Here is a 25,930-nt window from a genome sequence, read left to right on the forward strand (position 1 = left end):
AAAATAAATTCACTCTCAATTTAGGAAAAATCTAGCTAGTTTGCAGCAGAAAAATATGACATCTGGTGTAACGGGAACGTACTCGTATGAAGTTAAATACTGAAGATTAAGGTTAGTCATAAACTACTTGAAAATCAATAAATAATTCCAAAACGGCTAGACCAATTAGCGTGATTTTTTCGAAAACTTAATAATTTATCTAAGAATTGAAATTCTCCTGACATCACCGCCTGTAGTTCACACATCTGAAGAAGTATTTTCAATTTGCCTAAGATGACAAAGCGATCATATCGATCAATTATTGCCGCCCATTTTTTCCAAATGGAGATTAATGTCGAAAATTGGACGAAGGTGAATCTACGGTGGATAACTAACGCAAATGGGGCGCTTGAACCTTGTGAGGGACGAAGTAAAGCCACGAAGGCACAATGCCTTTTCAAATCTTCTGGACCTCTTCGGCACAAGCACACGAGCCCGCCAAAGACGCACGCTCCCCCGAAAGAAGCAACGCCCGCCCTTGAACCGCAAAAGCATGTTCATGACACATCCACTTTCCGTTGCATTGGCTCCGCATCGGTCGGAGGTCAAACCGCCGGCTGCGAAAAAGAAATACTTATCATGATTTTCCCCTCGCAAAGGCTGGGCCATAAACATTCAATACCGCAAAACCACAATCTATCGATAACACTATACATGCGTGTGTGTGTATGTATGTATGTATGTATGTATGTATGCGTATATATATATATATATATATATATATATATATATATTCATATTCTGTCCTTCTCTTCCTAGAGAAGGGTGGCGTGGACCACCGAAAATTCGAAACGTAGTGAGTTTCTTTTCTTTTTCTCGTTTGTTTTTGTCTTTGCCCACTAGTGCTAACTTCATATACATTATTATTCACGTCCTTGAGACTTTCACAAAAATGATTTATAAATAAATAAATATATATAATAATATATAATATATATATTTATATATATATGTATACATATATATATATATATGTACTCACGTGTACTATATGTCGCATAATGGCATCATATTCACGGCGAACATCGTATACTCAGGAGAACTGAGCTTCTCTCGGCACCTTGGTGTGCACTCTCCCTCCCACCGTGTCCACGATAAGATTTATTATATCTAATCACGATGTTACTTTGATAATACTCAACATGCCCGATCTTCACCTTTGCCTCTATATTTTTGTATTCAATATAACTCAGATTTACATCACAATGCAATTAATCGCATTTTTTATTGACTCGACATCGCAAGAAAATCTAACGTCACAATACATTTGTCTCACCCTTAACCCTTCGATAAACGAGGGTGACAAATCAACAGAAGAAACTGAGAAGAAAGACAAATTTAAGATTTAAAATAAATAGAAAAAGAGGTTTAGAGAATACGTTGAAGTCGGGAGAAACCCAAAAATAAATTACAGATATCATTTTAATTGATTTCAATGATTGCAAAGCATTCGTGAAGTTCCAATTTTTACTCAACAGCCCGTGCCAAATTGACACGATCGAAATGGTCCAAACGAATCCTGTGAAAAAGTTACCGGCAGACGGCGATAAAAAGGATGCGGGAAGTTAAACAGGAATTAATAACAGTATTCAAGCAGAATGAGAATATTACGGGCTACAAATTAATGGTCTTTAACCATGACGGGTTAAATTTTTCTCCATAAAAAAAACTTTTCCATAAAAACGTCTTACATTGCAAGCGACCGAAATCGAAAAGTCTCTGTGCCATGAGTAAAATGGGATTGATAGGATATATCAGTGATAGACTCAGAAACTGCGGCTCGCCATAAAAAATGCAACACGAATGGCGGTGAATTATTTACCATAGTTATCATACTCATTGAACCTGAAATAAGTAATTTTTTGATACCACAGAAGAAAAATACTTAACGTAAAAGTTTGGCATTTTGATGAAATTGTTGCTTAAGTTCATACCACATTGATAAATAGAATTTACCAGCCAATTTACCATCAATCAACTTCAAGCTAAAAATATCGTTAACCGCTATCTCCATGATTTACATTCTTTTTCATACCGGGAATTGACTTGAATCATAAATGTATTGTCTTTTCTTATTATTTACGATGCTCCCAAAGTTAAAGAGTCAGAATGTACCATGCTTTGCTCCAGTAATCGTAGATTCTGAGAAAGGACAAAACATTATTGCCTGTCCGTAGCGAGTTCTGCTAATTTAAGAGTTAAAAATACGAATAACCATTCTCGAAGGTTACTTTCAATGGAAGGGACGGTATAAATGAAAACCAAAGCTGAGAATCAGATAAATACACGTAAAGCATCAGAAAAGGATCTTAGAGCACACTAGGAACATACAAATTGACTGCGATCATTGGAGGTCTATTTTTTCCCAATATGTCCTTAAAAATCACGCATCTCTTACAGGTACACACCACAAAAATAAGTACGTCGTTAAACGACTTAATATGAGTGAAATTGAGGCCATACGAATGGTCTCCTCTTCCATTCATCCCCACTACTTGTACACAATTGGCCATAACACAGTACCTTCGAAAAACACAATTTTCTCACCAAGGGCAAAAAAAACTCACCTGAAGACGGAAGGTCTGCTCAAATGGCTGGTTTGCAGGCTTCAGCGGTGCCTTCTTGTGGCTGACTCCAGAAGTTTTCGATTTCGACACGACCTGTATAGTCCACGTATCTAGAGCACCTACGATAGGCAAGAAGAGGAGTTGAAATTACATAAAATATTTACAGAAGACAAGTTGAAACGAACACATGAACATGTAAATAATAAAGGTGGTATTAACAGAAATGGGACAGCCGATCATCTAACCAATGCTTTCGTCACTCAACGGGGTAATCACTTCACACAGACACACGCAAACATATATATATATATATATATATATATATATATATATATATATATATATATACATATATATTCGTTTGTGAGGACAAAATAATGGTTATTTTTGTGACAGAGGTGAATCTTAATTCTCGGCTAGAATGAACTCAAATACTTAAAATGCGTCGTAATAAAATGTGATTGACATAATCCCATTTTTACGCAAAAAACTTGAATTTGAAAGACGGGTATTACGGGAAAGAGAGAATAAGATGCTGAAAAACTAATCAATCAAAACGCATGCATTCAAAACCAAACAATCATGCACGCTATAATAAATTTACATAAAACGTATCACAAATATGACGACTATAGCTATAAAATTTGATTAATCACAAAACAATTATAAATATCCAAATTCTTCACTAGGAACTTATTCCTTAAAACAAAACTGAGCGAGTGGAAAGAATGACCATTTATTACATATATACCAGTAATTTCGGCAACTGAGTGAATTAATTCCACCGCGTAAATGTGAGTAAGCTTTAACTCTGGCACAAAAACAAGAATACAATGGTTGCGCCATATACGCGCTTGTCTGTCAGTGAGCCCATCCCCTATCCATTAAGCTAAGCAGGCTAGCGCGAGGCAGTTTCAATGTTCAAAGAAATGAAATAAGACTGCCGACGCAATCAGCCGTGAAGCGTAACCTGCGGAAAGACATGCGCACGGAAAGGAAGTCGTTGGCACTAACCGATGGGAGTGCTGGGCTTGTAAGGGAGTATATTCCCCTTCTCACCAACCGCCTGTATGACATGGCTTCCGGGTGACATTTTGTTTGCGGTTGTCACGTGAACCAGGAGATCCATCATTGGCGTGCTGTCGAAATAGAAAGAAAACAAAGTGTTAACATATGAAAATAAGAGCGGATCGATGGGATATTGGGCCCAAAGTGTAGATTTAACATCCCGCGTCCAAATTTTAAGGGCAGACGAAAACATAACAGAGTTCAACATTCCGTTATCAAATATTTTACGGTATATCAGATGGCCAAACTGTAAAAATCAGTTACCTCCGTTTCATCGAAGTAAAATAATGATAACAATACGTTAAGTGGACATTCAGTCATTAATGTATGTGCATTTAATGACTTATAGACCGAAGTTTTTATTTTGGATATATACAATTACCAAAAAAAAGGAATTCGGACGGAACGACTAACAGTAAAGGATTTTATTGCTAAGCATAAGTAATGAAAGCTACGATGCTAATAAAAATAATAATTTGTTGATTAAGGGGAGATGATTGAATTAAAAATTAAGTGTAAAAATTCTACTTAAAACAAGTGTTATCTGAAAGAAGAGAGACAACGGTAAGCGCTAGGAACCACGTGGTGAACGCCGGATATTAAAATCACCAGTTAGACCAATTATAAAATTATAATAGCTATAGAAGGTGATGACTTAATATTTAAAACTTCAGACGTCTGCCAATGGAAACAATTTGGCAATATAGAAAACTACAAGACACAACCACCTCGAACAATGAGACATTTCTTTCAGAATGGAAGTGTCATTAGGGAGTTAGCATACTATATGATCTACTTAGTGCAATAACACGATATCTTAGCCGACTATACAAAACATTCCTCTATTTCACTCGACCTATACATCTCCTAGCATTCAATCAGAAAGAATACCCCAAAAGATATTTGCACTTTTCGATTCTTATCAATTGGAGAGATATCATCACCCGTGGTTACCATGTAGTGTCCTTGCCAAGGTGACTCATTTATTCAATTATATACCAAGTAAATACAGACAGCATGTCCCAACAAGGAGAACTATCTAAGACAGGAAAAGCGTGCTAACTTCACGTGTTACTGGTTTTTAACATAAACACTAACAGTCACCGCAGCTATTATTCTGTTTTATAATTTTAAATTAATAAAATGCATCAAGTTCTTCGTCGGTTTAATGCGTGTTATTTTTAAATTTTCATTATAATGTTTTCAGTTATTTGTATATCACGCGTGTACGCAGGTGATGTAGTAGTGCATAATGCAGTACTTCACGAAAGTTCAAATTATTTCCTATTCCAAATGAAAGAGGAAGCTCATTGCGCGGGAACCTTGTAACAGAATCATAATGAATCTTAATCGCTTTAAAAAAAGTTATGACTCACTAAGAAACATTAGAATTTTAAAATTATCACCGTGAACTCTATTGCTAACAAACATGTCTAAGCATTACTCGCATTTAAAATTCACAGAAAGTACCATAAATGTGTCAACAGTAACATAACTAGTATCATTAGGTGTCAAAATAAAATGCCAAATTTAATAACTGTTCGCCTAAACCGTGTTTCCGGGAAGCCGGAAATTGAAGGATCCAAATTAGAATCCTGGTCGAGGAAAATGCTCTTTGAACAATGGAATTCCTCGCTTTAAGATTATATTCCAACCAGATATTTGAAAATCGATATCCTTTTACTGATTTATTTACATGAAGTTAATATCCGCACGCGTGTATACTTAAGAATAAGGTTTTTGCTATTGCTATTCATTGATTCATTCAAGTTTCAGCGATTTTATAGGTCCAACATCCAATACTTCCGTCCGGACCACAAAACGAAATCAATCAATAGAGGAATGAGGATATTAAATAAAAAAACACCGAAAAATTGAAGAAAGTGTGATGGACTGTTGTGGGGACTATACAGGGAGCACTCAAATGTTAACGAAACTGGAAAAAACGTATTAAAAAACTAAATGAAAACTTTTTTTCCACTGTCATACATGATTTATGAAGCACGTCTAGAAAGTGAATTCGATGAGGATACCAGGAATGAAATGGGAGAGGCGTTCATTAGTTTCCGCGATTTCGTCCGATGACCGTTACGCTCGCTGGCAACGAGTTTAGCCAAGCTTGTAGCCAAGAGAGCTACAAGGCAACTAGCTACCTCCCATTTCCAACACGTCTCAGCAACAGAGAAAAGTACAGGAACCTTTAATGACTTGGGCGTGGATACAAGACAGAATCAATTAAGCACGTACAATTATAATTAGCATAATGTAGGTGGAATACGAGATGCCACAAGGTAATCCTGGACAACCTTATATGAAAAAGAGAGCAGACCCTGTTTGATGAGATGCGGGGAACACAGATTTACATAGGATGCAAAATCGCCTATCGTTGGGCAACAATTTATTTTTAAATTATCATGCGATGACTTTTTATACAGGATGAGAAATCATCTCCTTATTCATTACTTACAATAGTTGGCATATCCTATCAAACAAATTTCCGTTCAATGAAAATGAAAAAAAACGAAATAAAATTCCATAAGATTAAATCATAACTTAAAAATGGAACGCATGAGTCATAAGAGAGAAGCGGATGTTTTCGTTTAATAAGCTTGTGCGCTGATGCGATAAATGGAGATTAGGTTTGATTTATTTACTGGCATTCAGAGCAGCGAGGCAGTCGTGTATCGCCTTCATTACTTGAGTGATCACGTCACCGGAAGGATATTTTTTTAATATTAATAATTTTAACACGCTTGTTTGGTACTTATAGCATATTTAAATGCTGTCAGCGTATCATTATTTGGGAACAAGTGCCGAAGTAGTAAATAACATTGATTTCTAATTTTCCGAACTTTATTTCATTATGGCTACACTATAATCGGTTTCAACGCTTACTAGTCATCATCAAGAGAGCTGTTTGATAGGTTTCCTGAAGTTTACGTGTTCCAGTTGGAATCGATTGATGTGTGCAACTAAAATAAGGATAAAAATAACGCAGGTTTATTCTATTTTTCACATAATATCAAAAATTTGACAAAGTTCAATTGCTTGCTATAAATTTTAACAATACAGAGTTTATATTTGTATATATAGTTTAACATACATATAATATACAATATAAAATATATAATCACAGAAAAATAACTATATATATATACACACACACACACACACACACACACACACGTGGTCACTGAAGCAGGAGGATGGACGTAGATTGGAGGCTTTTGAAATGTGGGTTTGGAGAAGAATGGAGAAGGTGAAATGGACCGAGAAGAAAACAAATGAGGAAGTACTTGGTATGGTGGGCGAAGACAGGGGTTTGTTGGGAGAAATCCTATGGAGGCAGGAAAAATGGATGAAGGGCATATTGATCGGTAGTGGGATGTTGAAGACTGTAATTAAGGGGAGAATGTTAGGCAAACGAGGAAAGGGCAGGAACAGGATAGGGTTGTTGGACGGGATGAAGGGAGGAAGAAAGAACTCACAGATGAAGAGGGACCTCATGTAGAGTAGAATGCGGGATTTCGTGTTTTGTTAGGAGTAATAAAATATTTATTTAGTTGCTGTGTCCATCCAAAAACCTACCTTAACCAGTAGATTACCTAAAACAATATATATATATATATATTATTAGGTAATCTACCGGTTAATGTAGGTTTTTGGATGGACGTAATTACTAATTAAATAATTTGTGGCCCCTAGCAAAACACAACATCCTACTCTACATCTAATATATATATATATATATATATATATATATATATATATATATATATATATATATATATATATACATTATTATTATTATTATTAGGTAACGGTTAAGGTAGGTTTTGGATGGACACAACTACCAAATAAATATCTCCTAAAAAAAACACAATCCAATATCCTACTTTACATCAAGTCCCTCCTCATCTCTGTGTACTTCCTTCATCCCGTCCAACCTGCAGTTTCCTCGTTTGCCTAACATTCTTCCCTCAATTACAGTCTTCAACATCCCACTGCCGATCAATACTCCCTTCATCCATTTCCTCTGCCTCCTCCCAACTAACCCCTCTCTTCGCCCACCATACCAAGTACTTCCTCATTTGTTTTCTTCTCGGTCCATTTCACATTCTCCATTCTTCTCCAAACCCACATTTCAAAAGCCTCTAATCTACATCTACCCCCCTGCTTCAATGATCAGGTTTCCGCGCCGCAAATAGCTACGCTTCATATCAACGTTTTGACGGGTCTTTTCTTAATATCCTTAGTCTACTTCCCTGTCATCAACTCCCTCCTCCTTGTAAAACCCTCTTTGCCTAGCGAAATTCTTCTCCTTATGTCCCTAATACTTTGACCATGTTGTTCCAAAATATTTCCGAGATCTACATAATTCCCCGCAAGCCGCCGCAAGGGCGTGTTTCGGGGAGTGTTATGTCACCACCCGTAAAAGGGAACAAAACCACATGCAAAATCAATTAATTGGGTACACATATCAGGAAAATTATACGGATAAGTAGCAAACAAGCTTTGATTCGTTTTTTGGGTTGTAAGGAAATGTAATGAACAATTAGGGCATGGGTGCTCTTCAATTCTTAAATTCCCGGACACGGCGAAAACGAGCATGGCCTGACAGCACCGAAGTCGTCGTCCCCAAAATCTTACGAACGAATTCCCAAAGAAGAGGGGCACGAACCTTCGATCCACATTCATTTTGACGGCATGCCCATCCGGAAGGAGAACACGGAGGTCCATGGCGCCTGCCAGCATATCTGGCGGCGTGTCCTCGGTAACCTCTCTCATGGGCGGCAGAGCCGGCTGCGGCAGCGGAGGAGGCGGAGCCATCTTGTCGTCGGATCTGGAATTGAACAAAACGATGGGATACGTCAATAACCATAATAGAATAAAAATTAACACAGGTGAGCTGCTTTGGGAAGGAAGGTAAGTATAATTTATTATGGACGAAACAATGCGGAATAGCAAGGCGAACGATGTCGAAGTACTGGCTACCGTAAATCACAATCCAACGCGGTTTGAAAGTACCGAACGTCTGATAATTTACAAACCACCGCGACTTGGTGCACCACTATATTAGGTAACACAGCACCATAACTGTAAACAGCAACCGAGAGAATCTCATCTCGAGTAATACTTTTCCCCATCGTAATTCCTGATTTCCTTCTAACCAGCATCCTTTCACATTCCACCATTCATTCACACCGCATCGGGCTGCTCGGTGGGCGGCGAGATCGCCAGCTGACCCCAGGACCGAGGGTTCGGATCCCACCGCGCGCGTGCCATTGTGCTGTCATGTGCCGTATTTTATGTGGACGGTTTCGTCGTCGGTTATGAAATTCACGCCTGTGCACGGTGCACAAGAAAGTCATGCAGTGGGTTAAACAAAGGTTATATACATCTAACATCAAAGTAGAACACCAAAAAGACTGTCCCTATCTTCAAGTTCTTCGTTTGATTCGAAACAAGTGGAACCGAGTGAAAATATATGCGAGAGGCAATTGGATAAACAATAAATGAATCATTTTCTGAGACCCGAAACCTACGTCATACAATAGACGCGATTGGAATAGGACAGTCCAGCAAAGCAATCAGTCCCGATAAATGTACGCAATGCACTCACAAGTTTTTGAAACAGACAGTCCCAATAAAATATTATACAGATGACAAAAATGTAATGCACGCACACCAAGTCAACTATTAGCATGCTAATATTTAGAAAACATATATTTCATCAAAACATAGAAGACAATAATTGGAAAGCCTTGGTTGTGTCAAGGCATTGAATATATTTGTTGCTTCAACAGATAATTCTATTTACGATTGAATTAGTATGCGACAAGATACGCCCGCACACATAATAGACCTGAAGACTCGTTTTAACCAGAGCCTTTTGTTTCCCAAAATTTCTTTCAGTAAAAGATAATAAATTAAAAGATGATAAAAATTATCTATCGAGCAAATACACTTGTCCGTCTTAACATTTTTTACGAGTTAAAAAATATCGATTTTCTTATTAATCATTCCATTAAAATTTATACCGAGCAAAGACAGTTTTATGTGATACTAAACACTATGCAAAATGATAATAAGACGACTAAACACGTTTTTCTTGTTGTCATTCTAATTCCCATACTCGTATAATGCATAAAACGGCAATTTAAAAAAATCCGAATATTGCAAAACGGAAGAAATTATTTACAATTTCAGTTTCATTCGTGGGAAAATATGATGCAGTGGATTCTCAAGGTATGACCATTTATTCATTGCGTATTTTCCATTATGTCTGTAATGACGGGCACGGATTAAAAAGACTCTTCACAGTGAAATAAACAATGATTTCATAACAAAATGATTCCATGTTATATCTGATAAGAAAATTGCTCTTTATCAGATGTTATTTTCGTTTCACCACGATAATCTGCGAAAAACCGCGAATGGAAATGACGGCAGGAAATCAGGTTAAACTGCAATACACGACATATATTTTAGATCCTACCGATAGGCCTTCAAACTGGCCTCGTTTAACGATCTTTATGCCAGACGTTAGACTGGTGCCTTACAATTCACCTGAAATAATGGTCGACTTAATTAGCTGCATTCCTTCATGGGATGGAATTTGAATTTCGGAAACGAAGTTCAAATGGAAGGGTGGAAATAAAGAATGTACTTCCAACAGAATTCCTCTTGTGCGAATGGTTCCCATTTCCATTTTTAATAGTTACGCTCGCCACCGATGGTGAAAGTTCTCCGGGGTTGACCGAATTCAGGAAGGTCAAAACACTTCTTACAACACTTGAGGACCTCGTTGAAATATACGCCAATGATGCTACTTGCGTTTTTCGTCTGAGGATGTATTTTGAATTCCGATTGCAAATATGGAAAAATGTGAATTCACGCTGAGCAAGATGCCTAGTAAACTGTCTCACCCTGAATAAACAAAATGTCTGAGTCACTCACCTCTTAAGTTTCCTCACGTCGTTCAAAAGAGAGTCACAACCATTATATTCTCTCCCCCCCCCCCTTAGTCTCAAGCTTAAAATTATCCATTATCATTCTCAGGATTTTAACTCCGTCCAGATATTTCGATACCGCTAGACTTATTGTTCGATTTACTACAAATTTCACCCAACTTTTAGCTTGCAAAACTCTTTGGCAAGTAACCACACACGGGATGTTCCACCTGATTCAGCAGATAATAGTAATGATTCCTGAGCCTTACATAAATCATCCATCATTAAATCAATTTTCCCCATACAAATATTTACGTATACCTCCTACCCCGCTGTGTTATAATGGTTTTCTTATAGTTCGTACTCCAGACAGTTACTTCCACCGTAAACAACTTTTCCATTGAGTTTCTGAAACAATTTCTCAATCGAATTCACAGATTCCCTTCTAATTGAAACACTATAGCCCCTCTGGAGCTTCTCTTTCGGAGCCAGGGGGTTAATGACAAATCCGTCGGACTTCGATAGCGAGGGGCTGGGGGCCGAAGTAGAAGTACATTACCGAGGGGGCACGAGGCAATGGTTGACTTACATTCCCGCAGGAGTACGGAGACTGCAATCGACGGACGGAGAGCTGGGGACAAACGGAATCCGTCCATCTGCAGGGTCGGAACTCGGCGAGTAAGCGTCGATGCGCGGACTAGCCGAGAGAGATAGTTGACTGAGTTTGGGATCAGACGTGTGTGCGCGGAAGGGGGGGGGGGGGTCGAAAGAAGAACGCTTAAACACGCGAAGACGAAACGTCTCAGAGGAACATTTGCCGTCAATCCTTTGTCGCCGTATGCGGCGCGGAAGTAGGGGAAAGAAGGAACATCTGCCCACGCACTAATAAAAGCAAACCCCATTGCACCAGCTACCCAGCCGTGGAGACATTTCACGAGGTTTTCCGAGAATTTCCCCACTTTCTGAGTGCTTACATGGCTTCGCTAAAATAATGCAAATGAGCGAAATGGCCTACATTTGTTTTAGGGAAATACGATTGGAATCAATAAGAGTGTATAAATACAATCAGTCAAGTGATACACTGAAATATCACATGCAAAAAATGGAAATTTTTAGAGCAAGAAACATCGGTCATCGGAATAAAAACTAGTCGCATCCATTACAGAGCAAAACAAACTAATTACTCAGATACCATAAGGTTAATGAGCAAAAGAAGAAATAGAGAGAAACCTGCTGTAATTGAAACACTTATTATCATCAGCTATAGAGATAATGATACGATTACTCAGCTGGCAATGACGTACACAAAATTGTTCCCACCGAAAATAAGTCGTGACCCGATTTTTTCAGAACAACCACTACGTTCAAAGATCTTTCCAGGTGTTCCTAGTTTCACAAGTAAGCGGGAACTCAAGTCACTCAGTGTACGTTGACCTCGACTACCATGGCCTTTTAAGAGTTCTCTCATCGAAGGCTTCCTTTGGACTTCGTCATAAGATGCGTAGATCTTTCCTTGTATTTATCCCCTCAGCGTTTTTCCAAACGAGGGAGAACCCAGAAAAATCTACAGTTTTCCTTTGGAGTACTACGAACACAATCCATGTCTCAAGAACCATCTATTGAATATTCTCGCGGACACTCATAAATAGTGACGCACTTTCCCATTAGTTTGGAATAAAAAAAATTTCCTGCAACCTTCTTATTCTTCGGTAACGTTTCAGTCGAGTAAAATTCTTGATTTGTATTCGTAATCCTCAATTAAACCCGTAAATACTTAAAACACAACTCAAGAGAATCGCAATAAAAACGATATGCGAATTTTGTCAATGAAATTCGCGGTGTCCACAAAAATTAGAAGAGAGCTAACGAACACAAAAACCATAAGAGAGTAAGACCATGGAATTAGCCCACATGTGATTCCTTATGCGTGGGGGTTACATACTCGACTAGGGGACTAACTTGACGGAGAAAAAACTACAGAATGTGAATATTTGCTTTTCATTGGTATCGCGTGGATGCACTGAGGGTGAGGATTTTTTTTATAATCTCGCCTCGTAAAATTAAACAGCGGGAGCGCGCAGTGGGGGACGAATAACGACGCACACCCGACGGCGCGAGGCACAGGAGAGGGGGAGAACGCGTTGGAGGGGGTGGCGGATGGCATTTCTGGGCCGTCTCTGGGGTACCACGGAGATAAAAAGTGCCGCGCCACGAAAACAGCTGAAGAACTGATGGGACGACAGCTGCGGATCGCGTGCCGCGGAGAAAGAAGCGTGTCAAAGGCTGCTTCTGCAGAATTTTGCGTGTCGACCGGGAATGATCCCGAGGAGGAGGAAGAGGGAGACAGACGGTGGGCTATGCTAAGTTGGCGGCGTAGAGTTTGAGACAGGAAACGGGCACACGGGAAGGGTTCATGGAGAATGCATACACGCACCAGAGGAAATGACGGAGACTTACCATTCCTCATCTCGCCTCCTCTCGATTAATGCATCCTTAAATGTCGCTATGAACGATTCCAAATGGTTTGGTTGAAATCCTTTCTAAGAGTGGCAAAGCGTTGATGAAAAACGAAGAGTTACGTAGTCTGCCCAAAAAATACGCGAACTGGAGCATTCTGGTGGCCATGACGCGGATTACAGCCCCGCCTACTAGCGGCGCTAGTTGTCTGAGACCCACTGAGCCGTCTGTGCTTGGCGGATCGTCGAGCTGTGCGTATAGTACCAGTTATGTTAGTTTCTGTTGTCCTTGTTTTTACTGTTTGTCGACAATTGAAATTGACGAAACCATGGAGCAAGGAATCAACATAAAGTTTTATGGTGAAACGCGGTAAAAGTTGACAAGAAATTACTGAAATGTTGACAGATTTTTATGGTAATAATGCTCTGAAGAAAACATCCGTTTTAAAGTGAATTAAACGTTTTAAAGTTGGCCAACATGATGCCACGGATGATGCCGTGACGATCCTCAACCACCTGTGTTGACGACAACATTGATCGTGTGCGGCCCATTGTCCTTATCGATAGTCGAAAAACTGTCCGAATGATAGCTGATGAACCGAATTTAGGAAAATAAAGTACACGATAGTTTAACCGAACTGGGTTTATAAAAAATGTGTGCAAAAATCGTGGCCAAGCTGCATTGATTGTTCGTCAGTTTCAGGCAAAAAATTCAATCACTATCCTTGACCATCCTCCTTATTCGTCAGATCTCACCCCCTGTGACTTTTTCCTATTCCCAAAATGCAAAAATGTGATGAGGGGACATCACTGGGAAGATGTGGACACAATAAAGCCAGAAACGACGAGAAAACTAAAACGTCTAACTGCTGAGGACTTCCAAGGGTGCTTCAAACAGTATACAAGAAGATGGAATAAGTGCATAAGAACAAGTGGAGAGTAATTTGAAGGGGACAAATTAGATGTAGACTTAATTTGGCAAAATAATGTTTTTTGTAGCCTCAGTTCGCGTATTTATTGGACAGGGTAGTACTCGCCAATCTAACTTGGAGATACTAAAATTTACGAAAGTGAATACGTCCTTCTGCTCCCTTAAAAATTACGTCACTGAGATGATGCAACGGGGAACGAGACGTGCATGCATAACGTCACGGCGAAGGGATGAGCAATGTGAGGGGTTACGGGTACGTGGGGTGGCTTTGGTGACAACTGCAGCAGTCACGTCACACGGAAAACGCCTGTATTCTGCACGATAATCAACAAAAGGTATACAAATGTATTCCTTCCGGACTACAGTTCGGGGAGAGAGAGGAGAGTCGTCTTTCATGCGACAACAACAACTCGCATTATTAAAAACATACGAAGATTCCCAGATAAATTTGTGGTGTATTGTCACAATAGTGAGAGGACATTGGGAAAGATCAAAAAAACTTGCGAATAAATTGAGGAGATGCCAGAAATTCAAACGGAGAGAATCATGCATCGAGCATCGTTTCATCCTATGTCATAGGAACAATCATTCTTTATTTACTTCAAACAGTAAACCCCATATGAATAATTTAATCCTTAAATACATCAAGGTAAAAAAGTCTTCACTGTGAAAAAATCTCATCAAAAAAGCCAAAGAGTTCCCCCAAACTAGGCATCGTCTAAAGTTCCCCAAAACAACTTTACAAATATATACTCTTATCAGAGTTTTATGACTTGTTTACTCGGCTGGCTTCAACGGTCACAAACAAATGCGCTCGGGTAGCCAGCCATTTTAACCTGAATAATGAGTTCTTTGAGTTTATTTGAACGCATGACGGAGAATCCTCATTGTTGAAGTTCCAGCGTGGAGGATGACTAAAAAGCCTTCCATTGCCTTCAAATTGTTAAGCGGCATGCAAGAGTCTTCGCCGCCCACAATAATTTTGAATTGAACGGGCGAGGATGTGACTGACCTTCGGCCTTTACGATGAAGCCCTCGCCTTGAGGAGACTTTTGCTTGCTTTTATACTACAGAGAGAAAGAGAGAGAGAGGGAGGAAGGTCGCTTGGGTCGCCGAGACTTCTCACTGACAACGGTGGATGAATTGGTTTCGGTCGCTGGGATTCGCATTCTAAACTGCGCCCCATCCATCGGCCTCAACCGATCGAATGCGGCCGAAGAATGGGGCTCACGCCATAGGCACGGCACGCCATCTGTCCCCTGAAAGATGGCCGAGATCAAAGGGGAGAGCCGAGAGCGCGTGGTCGCTGGAGGGTGAGAAGCGAAGGGTTTTCTCAGGTAGCTAGTCTAAGTCGCCTGGGCACGCGGCCGCGTCACGCCACGATCCTTTCCCCGGCTACGGAGGAATTTCACGTGCATCCGATTTCGCCACCCCCTACGGGATGAGTGGGCGTATGAGTGGGTGGTCGCGTGCCTAAATTTCCGAGAGTTGTACGATTTTGGTCCAAGTACGGAAGAGGAAAGTTGTCATGCGTGATGAGGGTGGTTCTGGCCGAGATCGATGCTTCACTCTCAGGATCACCTGGTTGACGCACATGGGTCACCACGATACGAGATGACATATGAATGCTATTTCTATATTATTAACATTCAAGAAGTCCAAATGGATAAAAGTGCAACAATTTCAGACTGTAAAAATCATTTGCTTTGACCGGCGAATGATTTTACACTCTGAAATCGTTGCATTGTAACGTACATTAGCGGATGACTTCGTCAGAAGTTACTGCTGCAGAATCTCCCGCTGTTTCTTGGAATTTCCAGATGGTTAATTTTAAGTACACGATATACAGTATGTATGTATTCAGGTCGGTAGGTATCATTGACATAAGGTTGACGTTACGTCCGTTATGACGAAATGGTAAATATAGTATAATCGACATAGCGGATGTATGATATCGTCGATGGAACTATTAAAGCAATTTGGGTGATATTGTAGATCAATGCGCAATTGTAGAGTTCTGGGTGTAGATGAAAGTACAAAGTCTTAACATATATTAACAGTGACATGATCTTCACGGTCAAGCGCAATTAGAATTAAATATACACCCACGAAACTTGTAGTCTCAGGCGTAACTTTATGGAATTTACACAACGTATTTAAAATGAAAGAAGTAACTTTGTAATTCCACACCAAGGTAATTAAAATACGACCCAGGTTACGACGTTGGGCATACAACGTCCGGCGCTGAAACCTAGATTGTATTTCAATCATGTTCGTGTGGAATTACAGTGCTACTTATTTCAATTAAATACCTTTAAAATCTGAATTCTGGTAAGAACTAATGGTCGTTGATCGTTTTAAAAATTTCAAAACTTTATCACGAATGAACAAAAAAAATACCTCAAACCAATATCATTTAAATAACTGGAGCTTTCCTCGAACATCATGCACACACATTTCTTTCTTCGACGCAAAAAGGAGTTACGCCATCGAGGTAGAAACTCTTACATTTGGGGAGAGTTGAATCGGAGATGTGCACTGAATTTCGTGGAGGATTACTCAAGTATAAAAGGTTTACTAGAAATGTCTAAATGCCTATGCTTTATAATTTGCAGTCATCCCTTGCTTTAAGAAGGGACTATAGATGAAAATTCATTCAGAATCCCTGGAAAATTTCAATATTCTCCCTCACTCCTTCCTCACTTCTTCAAAAAGAGATATCCTTCGCTTTAGCAGCGCGAACTTATACACGAATAGAAACCTTGGTGAAAGTGAAACTCCATTTCTCGACCGTTCGCAAAGGTGGTTGATATACGTTCCCTCAAGTGCACATACTATTTTCATTCATCTAAATGAGTTCCTTCTGATAATCATCCAACTATTTCAGTGGGATTGAGGCCGGTCTGTTTTTCATTCATTTAGGATGAAACAGGATGGTGGATCCTATTTCCCTTCTTTCAACTTCGATTCGCCTCGTTCGAAAGCGAAATGTGGAAGGGATGGCTTCGGACACTTGATTTCCCTTATCAGTGGAGGGAGCCTTGCATGCATCGCTGTCCGAGCTCAGCTCCGCTCTCGAACACAATGCCGGGATGCACGCATGGGGAGAAGGGACGGATGGGAGAGATAGAAACGGGGCGGCGGAGGGTAGGTGTACCTCGGAGAAAACTGGGGCCGAGGGCGAAAGGAAGGGAATGTGAATGGCCCACAGACTAAGACCCACCGCTTCAGCCTCCAGTAGCTAAAGACAATAGATGCCCCCCCCCCTCTCCGTCGATTCTTCCGACCCAATGACGTCCCTGTTTATTTTTTTCCATTAATAAAAACGAAGCTTTCCTGCGATCATCACGATCGAGGTTTTTCCAACGACCTATCTCTCATCCTCCCCCTCGGACGGTTGGCTGACTTCCTCCGAGGATTCTAGCGGATCGCTCTACGAGTCTCTCCCTCCGGGCGAGAGTTCGTGGCGTTCTAGGCGTTCGTGTTATGATTCGACGTCTTAAAGAGGTTTTGGTGAGAGTGAATGAGGAGGGAGGATATTTCGGACTTGGTGAATGGACCGTCCACTGATCCATGTGCCCTCTAAAACGAGAAACCTAGTAATTAAAAGAGAAAATATTGGACTCCTCATTCAATACTGCTGCCCGTGCTCTTTCGAAATTGAAAAAGGGAAGGTCCATGGCGATCGTCGCACGTATACTACACCCATTAATGAATCCCATTCGAAATTTAGTCCGCAATATTACGTACCCGATGCAAAACGAACAGAAACATTTAGTTCCGAAAGAGTAAAAATAAGAATCTAAAACGGATTTCAATACCAATGCATCATATATATATAAGTATATAGATATGCGGTATGGTGATACAATAAAGATTAAAAATGATGCAGTAGTGTACGTGGGTAGTCAAAAGCACCAAGGCCTTGCGTTTATTCAACTGCCTAACTACTCATCATGATATATTTTTCAAATTATGCTCATTTATTCCAATTATGGGAAAATTTAATACGTAATTAATATTTAGGAAACTTGAGCTCTACGGCCTCGTAAAATAACATATTACAGGAATACTCTTATTGCCGTAGTAAGTTATCACCACTCGTCCCACGAATGAAACTAAATTTGTTGCGATTGTTAGTAGCAAAAGAAATTCCACGACAGTGTCCAACCACAACCTCTCAACCATAATACCCTTCAGGAGTAGTTTGTAGGGATGTTATTTCATCGCCAGTTAACGGAGTCCCTTAAACCCAGTGAAGGATCCCAATTGGGTTTGAGTGTTTGTGTCTGTAGTTGGCCACTGGCGAGGAAGTAACATTCCCGCCAACTAGTACAGAAGGGTATTCTGGTTGAGAGGTTATGGTTGATCACTGCCGTGGAATTTCTTTTCCCGCTAACCATCACAACAAATTTAGTTTTCATTGTGGGAAGAGCTAACTTATGACGGCTATAGGAGTTTTTCTTTTATTTGCTACGTAAATAATAGTTAAATATTATGATTCTTAGATGGCTCTCATAGCAAGTAGATACGTTAAAAGACAAATCTTTAAAAATAAGTATTATTTTGAATAACATGTTCAAATATTTTTTCATTGACGTAGTAACTAATACTTTTCCATACTAACAACACCAATAACACCAAATATGTAGAGATTTTTCATAGATCTCAGATACCCCTATAGGTTTGCATCCTTAGCAGTAATTGGTGGAGAGAGGAATCAATTGTGTACGAGATTGCCAACTCGTATAAATGAAAAATACCTCACTAATTGATTATTACAAAAATATGGGACTTAGACCTCAGATGGATGGGATAAAAATAAACTATGATTTTTTTAAACACTGCATGACAGTTGGAATCTCAAAAAGGTAAGTAATAACCATCTCAAAGATGATGAAAAAACAGTTTTAAAAAAAATGAGGAAAATACTTTCCACAAGGAACTCATTTCTTAAAGTCAAAGTACAAACCAACTCGACGTTTCCACTCATTGCTCCTTTGAAAAATGACGCGCTATTTTACGAATAACGAGGGAGAACAATTACAGCAATCTCAATAATAGAAACTATTATTCGGAATGCTTCCGGAAGGGAGCAGTTAAGTCAGCTGAGTTAGCTAGAGTTGAGTGCCAAAGCAAGCGTAACCTGATTTTACAGGACAAAAAAATGTGAAACTTAGTATTTTAAAATTTTCCCGCCGACTGCCACGCTCAAAAAAACCTCTTTAAGACTCCCATTGGGGAGAAATTGACACTTTTTCATCTTCCACTTACACCATCCCATAAGGAAAGGTGGATGCCATTTTCATACACATTCCCTACTATGGACATTAATGTCACGAATTATTTCAATTAGCTTAATCATTCTTGTAAGCTTCATATTCAGGATTTTGCGCTTTCGTTCAAAATGCGAATATTTCCATATATAATAAGCGCGTAGGAATTAGATGCTCTACTCCTTACACGTCCACCATATTTGAGCAAATTTATCCTCATGATTTTAAATAACTCTTACTCAATTTCAAAACACTGCTAAGACTTACATGATATCAATACTCTCTCCCTATCTCTACAAGAAATTTCGAGAATCCTTCGTTAATCACTTAATAATGAAATCTATCTTAGTTCATTTTGTTTGAATACAAGCCTGCCACGCATCCACACTTGGGTGAGGGGGTGGGAGATTCTTAAGGGAGGGAAAGATGTTAGATTTTAGATGAAATAAAATGTTGCTTACGTCAAAAATATTTCCGTGTTTCGTCAAAAATCGTATTTCCTTTATCTCTCTTTCTTCCATTTATTTTAAGTAAACCGATACGATATACGACTACTAAAACATTTCGCCTCTCTCGGCTTTGACGTCAATTAATCATGAATTAATTGTTATGTAAGAATCATTTTATATAATGACCATATCTACGTGAGTGCTTACACATGTGCGCACGTGATTTACCAGCCATTAGCTGTGCATTAATTAACGAAAAATGACCTCCTCGGATAGACATGGAGATGTCTTTGGCAATCTTCCAAAAGTTGCTTCATTTGAAGTTGAATATATTATCATAAAACTACATGTGCATAGCGAGACAAAACAGAGAAAATATCGACTCAAATGATCCTCTTAAGGAACAACTGGGCCGTTGTATGTTTAATATCACAAGTATTTTAAGTGAATTGTTCCTTTGATATTCCATTTATAACCTTACGTTACTGACTTAACATTTTCTTTCGACCCCAGCTGACCTTGTTTTCAAAAGCAGGGGCTCAATCATGGAAAAAGTATTGAACAAATAAGAGAAGCAGAGTACTCGTGTAGACAAAATGTAAACACTGCAATTCCACATAGGAAAAAAAATTGATATGTGTAATTGCGGTGTTTTGATTTTGTATGTACTATGTTGAAATTCCACCGAGTAACGGCACAAATGGTTTCAAGTATAAAATAAGAGGACCTTCACCCTACGTGTATTTAGTAATAGTTTCACGTACCTTCCAAAACCAATCTTTAATGGGTAGATCTCTTATGATGTTCAGTCAACCCATTTAATGATTCGTGGTATCGCCTGAAGTCACTTAAAGGCAGGTTTTGAAATTTAAAGAACAGCCATCGAATATTCATAATAAATCTTGCAAATAACGGCAGCGAAAATGATGATCGCGCGTTGCTAGGATTCATGGTCGCGCCCCGGGTCGTCTCTTACGGTCTCTTGGATTTTGAGAGAAAAGGCCTGGTGTGAAATTCAGCACATCGTGGCCTTTTTGGCTCGGGGTTCAGGTCGACGCTTAAAGGCTGAATATCCAATGAACCTGAAGTTCCGTGAAGGCCTTGTCACGCGGTCCAAGTTTCAGAACGACTCGCATCAAAGGCTGACTCGCAAGTGGAATTATATGGAAATAGCACGAAAATCGTATGATGGGTTGCAGGTGGAAGAGTTGGGGCGGACTCCATTTTCGCATTCTGCGGACATTGAGGCGTGATTATTAATAATAACAAAGGGAGGCGTTGCAGAGAGGAATGGTAGCCAGTGACAATGTCGAACTTAAAAAAATAACAAATTAGCTTGAATTTAAACAGTAGTTTGAATGAGGCCTTGCGGAAAATTTTAATCTCGGAGTAAGGATATAATATTATTGACTTTACCAGACCAAGGATAAGAGCTATTAAGAGCCTCTTAAGTCGTAATACACGATTTTCCCTAAGTTTTGTCGTATGGAAGGAATATGCGAGGGAAGTTGGACGCAAGATGGTTGTATTCTAAGGGCGCAATGTTCTACGAAAAGGGCACTTACGCAAATATATGAATTTTGAAAGAAGTATTGAAGGATAAGGAAGTAAACAAGTATTAAGTGTAAGGGAATCAGTCCCCTGGGATAAGGAACCTGAAATCTGGATTTTTAACTTTGCTCTCCCCGAAATGAAAAGACGAGAGGGGTGCATACGTAAATGTAATGCCCGGAACTTGAACCGTTAGATTCGGCATCACTTGAAGCTCATGTCGTTTTTGACGGCGGAATTCGTGATTTACTTATCGGGAGATAAGACCATATTCGTTAAATTCCTACCATTAACTTTGATATTATCCTAGAGCCGAAGCCCGTCCGATAGGAAATCTTTGTCTCATAGCATATTTCTGGTCAATCTCAAACAAATGCTAAAATTTGGAACGAATGCGTTTGGTGTGGTGTACTTGATGAGGTTAAGCGGAAAATATGGGAGAGTAAGGGAAAGGAATGAGTGAGGCACGATCAAAAGTGAGTTTGACGCACCAGTGATGGGCATGTATGAAAAAAGTGTGATCCTACGTCATGTGGAAAGAATAGTTACGATAAGTTGTCCACCAAACAGATTGGTGAGAGTGAACGGCACGGGAGGAAGGGATACGTGGATAAATAATTAAATATATATACGTGAATATACACCTATACACGTAGATGTATACCTACCTATATATGCATGTGTGTGTGTGTATGTATGTATGTATGTATGTATGTATGTATGTATATGTGTGTGTGTGTGTGTGTGTGTGTGTGTGTGTGTGTGTATGTGTGTGTGTGTGTGTGTGTGTATGTGTGTGTGTGTGTGTATGTGTGTGTGTGTGTGTGTGTGTGTGTATATATATATACACACACACACGCACATGCATATATAGGTATGTATGTATACATCTACGTGTATAGGTGACATAGCTACTAGGAGAAAAGAAATTGAATGAATTCGACAGAGAAAGAATTAAGCAAGCTTAGGGTGGTCAAGTAGAACTTACGTCTGCATTTGACCCTAAATGGTAATGGGGAGATAGGTGAAAGGATGCACGTTCCTAGTATAACTAAGCATGAAATACTATATATTTGATATGGTCGAGCTCATAAGGGAGCTCCGTGGAGGATAGGTATGCATGTATATCCCGAGGAATGTGCATAGAAATCAGTAATTCTTTAAGAAACGACTACGCAAGGGATGTTGTAAGCCTTAAACGAGGGGCTCTCCCCTTTTACACGCCGGTTGCTCGAGCGCCCCCGCATCTCATGGGTGGGAGGGACCGGGAGTTGGGGCAGGTGACAGTGGGCGGGAAGGCAGTCGACGGCTCGTAGCCCACGCGCGGAGAATTCGTCGGAAGGTCGCCTGGTAAGTCGGAAGTTTTGCTGCGACCCCGAGAGAGGTGGGATGCGGGGTGGGGGTTGGGAGAGAGCGTGCTGTGACACAATAACCTCCCGTTCTCCGCCTCCCACGCCGCTTCACCCCCCCACTCTCCTCCCTCACTCACCTTGGCCTTCCCCCCGGCGGCAGCCAACCTACGCCTCCGCCCTCTCCCCCTGTCCCCCAAACTCCCCATCCCCTCCCCATCGCGACCCCGCCCACCCTTCCCCAACGCCCACGATCAACGCCACTGATTCCCCTGCTCGCCATACTGCTTTCGTGGGACGGAGCATGAGTCCGCCGCGCGTATTCGTTGGCCGAATGCGTTGTGTTCCGTACAATGAATCATTTCAGAAGTGCGCCGAGTTTGTGGAAAAGTTAACCGGTACTCCTGGTAACCGATCAATTTTTCAGGACGTGAAATTCACCCAGAACCGGAATTGGACGCTGGCATGTATTCTTGCGAGGAAAAGTCATGATTTCTGTAGTTCCTTATGTGTTGTGTCATGGTAATCGTTCTTTTAAGATTTTCAATCAATCAAACATACAAAGTTGTATCCATATCATTAAGAAATTTTGAAGTGAAGAGTTCGACTACTGACCGGCTTATTCCATTAATATTAAGGTTGATATAATATTGACGTAAAAAAAAAGAAGTGACACGATTTTTTGCGATACTTCACCCTCATGGGAAACCACAGGTGTAAGGAACTGGTTCCACCCATAACCTGAATTTGTGATTTTTACGCACCTTTTGTGCTTACTTCTGGGTTAGCTCCTCCGTCACTCATCAAATACCAATCTCGGGTTGACAGCTCTCGTCTTCGTCCTATTTTAAAGAAATTTTTCCCTTTAGATTATCTTCCTCGGCTATGAAAATCCTTTTCACATGAACTGCGTGGCTAATCGCGCGCAGATACACTACGGCCTGGTTGTATCTGAAAATTCAATGTTTCTCTCGAACATAATGACAATTTGGAGAAATTAAAACATCTGACTCGTTTTAAGTTTTAATGCCAAACACTTTTGCGCTCAGCAAAAGTTTACTGTAGTTACCATAAAAGACATTTTAGTTGAAACGCATAAATGACGATCGAGATTTTTCAGTTTTTACTGTTACATCTTATCCAGGGAAGCAGTTAAGAGGATTCGAAAAAAGGACAGTTGATTTCGTTCTAACTTCCAGAACTTAGGTATCCCTCATTAGTTACCGAAAGAGCCTTTGTAAACTAGTGATACGTAACGTCAGGAAATGAAAAACATGGAAAATATATCATTTTCTATATTTTAAATATGACTATTTAATCGTTAAGATCATTTTAAGAATTCAGAATGTGTCACTATTTGCAAGAGTGAGTAAGTCAGGTCTATATCCGGGTCCCCAAGTTTAAATAATGAACACAACCGGTCTTGCATAATTAATTTGAGCATAGGTTACTCTTTGGTTGGTATCCAGCATTATTTTGGACCCTGCGGAAAATTAGTTGTTGTCAAAAAATGTCCTTCAACGGGTGGTCTAAATTCGTTCTCTTAATTTATCAAGTTTCTAAAGAAAAGTATTTTTTTTTCATATCTCTGGGTATTCTTGATTTGGCGACCATAGGCATTTAATTGTTATGCGAAGCCTTAAGTTGAGAAAAACCCATCGTTTGATCGGCTGGGGAGAATATCAAAGAGAAGAAACGTAGGCTATTCAAGAAATCTGGGATATCCCCACTCGACATAAGAACAAGACTTCATGGATACGTTCCAAAAGCCATTTCCTAATCTCCGTGTAACATCGATAAGTCCTGAACGAATAGATTGATATAGGACCTTAGATAGCGACTGTCGATAATCACGATGATGTTAAACAGTTATTTGAAGTGGGCCATTGACCAATAAAAATACCTATATGACTTCACTTTTAAATCAAAAGTCTTTATTTTAACACTAGTTCTGTCGACGATTACATGAGAATGATGAACAGAAATTTTGTAAGCATATAACATTTGTCTCACAAGGTTTATAGCATAAACACAGGTTTTTTCTTGACCGTGTGGTAATTAATGTGGTATGTGAGTGATCAGGTGTTTCGGATGGTGAACTAGCTACAAACTATCTCCTGGCGTCTTAGCTCTGCGATCAGAAAATAATTGCCTTTAGCCGAGTACGCTAAATGACAGTAATGAAGTCATAATATGGGAAGCTTTCGCAAAGTTAGATACTAGATGAAGAAAAATGGTTCTTTTGAACAACCGCTGACGGCGATCAGTTGAGAATTCAGCAACCTCCCGTGGAATTCGCATTTCTCCTCTAGAGATCATGTAATGAGTAATCTTTGCACAGTTCCGCAATCCCAAAGGAGACAAAATTAATTCCTATCGCTCAAATGAACCTGGTTTTGGGGACATATGAACAGGTTTTGATTTTCATTTAGGCCTTTCAACGACTTAAAAGTTACAATTCTAATATCAAGTATGTTTAAGGATTTTGCTGCTTTTATCTTCTTCCCGTAAACTAGAGTGTAGATTTTCGTGCCGTTATCATTTGTAATTTTATAGTCCAGGACGTTTTCCTACCCGCACATTTCCGGAGCGCTGCGAAAAGCTTTCACCCGCGGTAGTTCTAGGATAGGAATCGCTTTCCTTTCAATTTACAGCCTAGGATTTATTTATAATTGTTAGGGGAATGGTATATGTAATAAATCTTTGTGCTCAATAAACTTACGGGCTCACACCACGTTGACAACATTACCTGAGGATTAATTTTGAAATGAGATGGCATTGATAATTGCGCAGTTAAATAGCATCAGGTTTCAACGCTTCGTTTATTAAAATCCGAGAATACCCCAAGTTACTAAAAGTGAAATAGCCCGCGGCACGGCACTAGGAAAATTTATGCGTGTGAAATGTTCTCAATTATATTGCTGAGACATATTTCCGGTATTGTGGCATGTACGAGACCCAGTTAGGATATTGTTAAATCTTTTAACAGGTTTGGAAAAATTAGAACAATTGTATGCGTCTTGGATATCGTTTAAGGATTCGGTTATCCCTTGAAGGTGGTATAAGTATGCCGATATCAAAAAATGAGAAGGTGGAGCGGTCAACCTCGCGGCATTGGAAGACAGATAACTTGTTATAAATCCTCCTTCATATCTTCCGAGTCATCGCTTCATATCCTTAATTTAATATTGGGAATCGTCATGAATTCCACGAGTATTTGATATAGCCTGGGTGTGACAGGAAACACTGATAATAACTTGATGGGAATTGAAATCGTATGGTTTCTACTTC

The 25,930-nt window shown here is 39.7% G+C and overlaps 1 protein-coding gene across 5 annotated transcripts in view; it reads right to left on the minus strand.

Moving 5' to 3' along the window:
• LOC139696813 (uncharacterized) overlaps positions 1-25,930 on the minus strand; it is a 344,537-nt gene that overhangs the window by 43,037 nt on the left and 275,570 nt on the right. For all 5 annotated transcript variants that reach the window (XM_071595680.1, XM_071595679.1, XM_071595678.1 and 2 more), the window contains exons 2-4: positions 8,356-8,517; positions 3,621-3,745; positions 2,607-2,725 (exon numbers count right to left, since the gene is read on the minus strand). In XM_071595680.1, the coding sequence (XP_071451781.1) occupies positions 2,607-2,725; positions 3,621-3,745; positions 8,356-8,504 (393 nt within the window). In that variant the 5' untranslated portion in view covers positions 8,505-8,517. The remainder of the gene's footprint in view (positions 1-2,606; positions 2,726-3,620; positions 3,746-8,355; positions 8,518-25,930) is intronic.

This window comes from Hetaerina americana, unplaced genomic scaffold (genome assembly GCF_022747635.1).
Source record: "Hetaerina americana unplaced genomic scaffold, ioHetAmer1.1.p SCAF_7, whole genome shotgun sequence".
Taxonomy (NCBI): domain Eukaryota; kingdom Metazoa; phylum Arthropoda; class Insecta; order Odonata; family Calopterygidae; genus Hetaerina; species Hetaerina americana.